This window comes from Sinocyclocheilus anshuiensis, unplaced genomic scaffold (genome assembly GCF_001515605.1).
Source record: "Sinocyclocheilus anshuiensis isolate Anshui unplaced genomic scaffold, SAMN03320099.WGS_v1.1 scaffold154, whole genome shotgun sequence".
Taxonomy (NCBI): Eukaryota; Metazoa; Chordata; class Actinopteri; order Cypriniformes; family Cyprinidae; genus Sinocyclocheilus; species Sinocyclocheilus anshuiensis.
The window spans coordinates 2,682,277-2,685,433 of NW_015546101.1; the positions used below are offsets into that span (position 1 = coordinate 2,682,277).

The 3,157-nt window shown below is 42.9% G+C and overlaps 1 protein-coding gene across 4 annotated transcripts in view; it reads right to left on the reverse strand.

Annotated features, from left to right (window-relative positions):
• LOC107700470 (plakophilin-3-like) overlaps window positions 1-3,157 on the reverse strand; it is a 29,170-nt gene that overhangs the window by 17,630 nt on the left and 8,383 nt on the right. For all 4 annotated transcript variants that reach the window (XM_016502130.1, XM_016502128.1, XM_016502127.1 and 1 more), the window contains 2 exons: window positions 2,462-2,556; window positions 1,190-1,830 (listed from right to left, as the gene is read on the reverse strand). In XM_016502130.1, the coding sequence (XP_016357616.1) occupies window positions 1,190-1,830; window positions 2,462-2,556 (736 nt within the window). The remainder of the gene's footprint in view (window positions 1-1,189; window positions 1,831-2,461; window positions 2,557-3,157) is intronic.

Sequence of the window (3,157 nt, forward strand, 5' to 3'; positions counted from 1 at the left end):
CGTACTGCAAACAAAGTAATGTGAACCTGGCATTATGTGTGTGCGCTGTGAGTGTGCATGAGCGCACGGTCTCCAGGAAAGCATGCGAGCGTTGAATGGTTTAAACACTGGCAAGAATTAAAAAGAAAAAATGAAATGTATAAACTTTAGTGACGATGCGACACTGCCTCGATAGTGCAAGTGACAATTCATGTGTCAACTGTGTAGCCTGCAGCTCGCTTATAGTGCAGACGCGATGTGATTTGAAGCCATTTGCATTTTGAGAGAGAAAGAGAGTGCGCGAGTCAGCTTGAGATCGTTTTTTTGAGATTGGCCTTTTTAGAGACGGCCGATCAATCATCTCAAAGCGATTATCGGCCGATAGTGATCGCTCGGTAGCCGATCAATCGGAGCACCCCTATTTAAAATGCACACAAATTATAATTAAGGCATATTTAAAGAGGGATTATAGGGATTCCATAATGCTACCATGTCATAGATGTACTGTATGTAAACAATGCAAAGTTCACACCAACATGTCACTGGTAGTACATACTCACATGCTAGTATACAGTTTAAAATTTATGCACGTGATGTATTATTCAATAAATAATCAAAGGAAAATTTGGAGTTGGGATAACCTTCAAAACCGAAGATGATGCCTTTATAAAAGCTCATTATCGTCAAATATTTCTAAAATGTATACGTTCCAAGGCAGATTGCCGGCAACAGCCATTTTAGGGTAGTTTGTGGCTTGGTCTTAGTGACTTAGGAGTAGGGTTGGGTATCGAGTTCGATACTTTTTAGGCACCGACCGAATTGCCTCGATACCATCGAGTATCGAAAAACGTCTCGTCGTTCAGTACCAAATTTCGATACCTAAGGGGTTAATCTCGTCAGCGTCAGTGAGCCAATAAGCCTGCAGCACTAGCCGGTGTGTTCGACTAGAAGTGGTGCGGCGCAGATTGATCAGTGTTTGACATCCGCAAGAGCGATTAGAAAGCACACGGAGCAGTCTGCTCTCTATAGCGCTCATGGTACTGTAATACACTGATCGGTCTGCACAGTCGGTTCGCGCCAAGTCGAACACACCTACTAGTTCACACCTACACTAGCTACACTTGGAGATGTGGCGCACACGAGCTACTTTTAGCCTTAAGATGTTTTGTGAATATGGGCCCTGATCAGTTAAAAGATGATTTTACATTACCCGCCAAGAGCATCTGCGGTTCCATCGGCCAATCCGTCATAAACATCCACACCACGACCGACACTCTTCATACTATGCACAGACCCCGCTCTCTTCATGGTGCCCTGGTAATGCCCAGCACCCATCATACTGGTGCCCCCAGTGGACATCTGCTGCCACTGCATTGAGCTGCTGCTCTGCCTTTGCTGTTGTGGCTGCTGCTGCACCTGACGATTATTTATGCGGCTGATGGTTCGGTGGGAAGGGCCTTTAAATGAATATTGATTAGCCAACTCTGCTTCCCTCCATCCTGTACTGAAACCCTCTCGTGCCAGGGTCCCACTAAGGGTGTGCTGTCTTTGCACCACGTTGGGTGAAGAGCTGTGGCTATAGGACGCCATCCAGTTCCCCACAGGAGATGGCTGCCGTTGCAACGTGAGCCCGGCCATTGCTGCTGCCTCCTGCTCAGTCCGACTCAGTGTCCTTGATTCCGATGTTTGCATCTGGTTGTAAGAGCCACTCAGATGTGCGTCATCATGGTACATGTACGGACGGCCCACTACGGCAGGCACAGGCACACCATGACTGATTCTCTGCTGAGTGCCCATTTCTACTGCAGAGCGAGAGGAAAATTCTCCTGCGCACTGGGACAGTCGAGGCGTCTGAGTAAAAGGAAGTGAATATCAAAATTATACAGTGATTACATGATTAAGTACATGCTAACTGCTCTTGCAGGCTCACTACTATCACACAGAAGGGATAACTTGGCCTCCAGTCCACCATTTGGCTCATGAGGTCTTGGGTTAGGAATGTTTCAGATGCACATTGGGCTCTGAGTTCAATTCTGCAGCTTGCTGGTACGCCGCTTCCCTTTCTAAACACAGCTCCCACAGGAGAACGCAAAATACCGCATCATTGTGTTTGTAGGGTGCAGCCACACAGAGTGTCATTGTCAAGGGATTGTGGACTTTGCAATCAATCCAACAAATAACTATTCACGGATGGCTGTTCTGACCTGATTTTAATAGTGCTATTAGTGCAAAATAATATAAAATTATAGAATTTAACTCAGAAGCTAACATCAAGAACTTGCCGTTTGAAATGAACAATGTGATTTCTTTCTGTAAACAATTCGATTCCTGTCTGGGCTTTTAAAATTGGACCTTGAAATTATACGGAAATGTTATCGCAGGGTCTATTGTAAAGCTTAATGCTTTACTAAAACAGGCTCAGTTAGTATTGGCTTCAAATAAATTATGCAATTGGAAATGTAGTGAATGTGGTCACACTTACCGCCATTGTTCTGTTGCCATTGTGGATAACAGACTTGGAACTGAATCCAGGGGTTTTGGTTTGGTATCTTACAGTGGACGAGTGGCCGTCAAATTCTGAAAAAGAGGACAATTAAGTAAAATGTTTAAAAAATCTGTTTATGAGCATTTTTGTGACTAACTTCTTTATATATTGTGTATATTCTTTGCATTTCACCAAAAAATAAAAAATCTGCCATCATTTGACTTTTGAAAAATGAGTTTCTTCTTCTGCAGACTTATCACAGTTTTTGGCAAGATGCAAGCAAATCATATGACATCGTGTTGGACCCATAGATGGAGTCTTAACGCCCATGGTTGGTTCCAACTGGAAAAAAAAAACAACGAAAGAAACTGTGTTGGTGCCCAGTGCAAACTGGTTAAGTATGTACTAAAATACATACTATCAGATATTGCTCACTGAATGTCATTACAGGACAGAAGAAAAGAGCAATTTGTAAATAGTTGTGCTGCTCTAGAACTCGTGAATTTGTTTGCTATAGCTAAAGTTAGCTACTTGTTTCTATGGACAAAATTTTAAAGGGGTCATATGATGCGATTAAAATTTTTCCTTTCTCTTTGGAGTGTTACACCAGGTTATGCTCCTGGTGCATAAAGAAGATCTGTAAAGTTGCAAAGACTAAAGTCTCAAATCCAAAGAGATATTCTTTATAAAAAT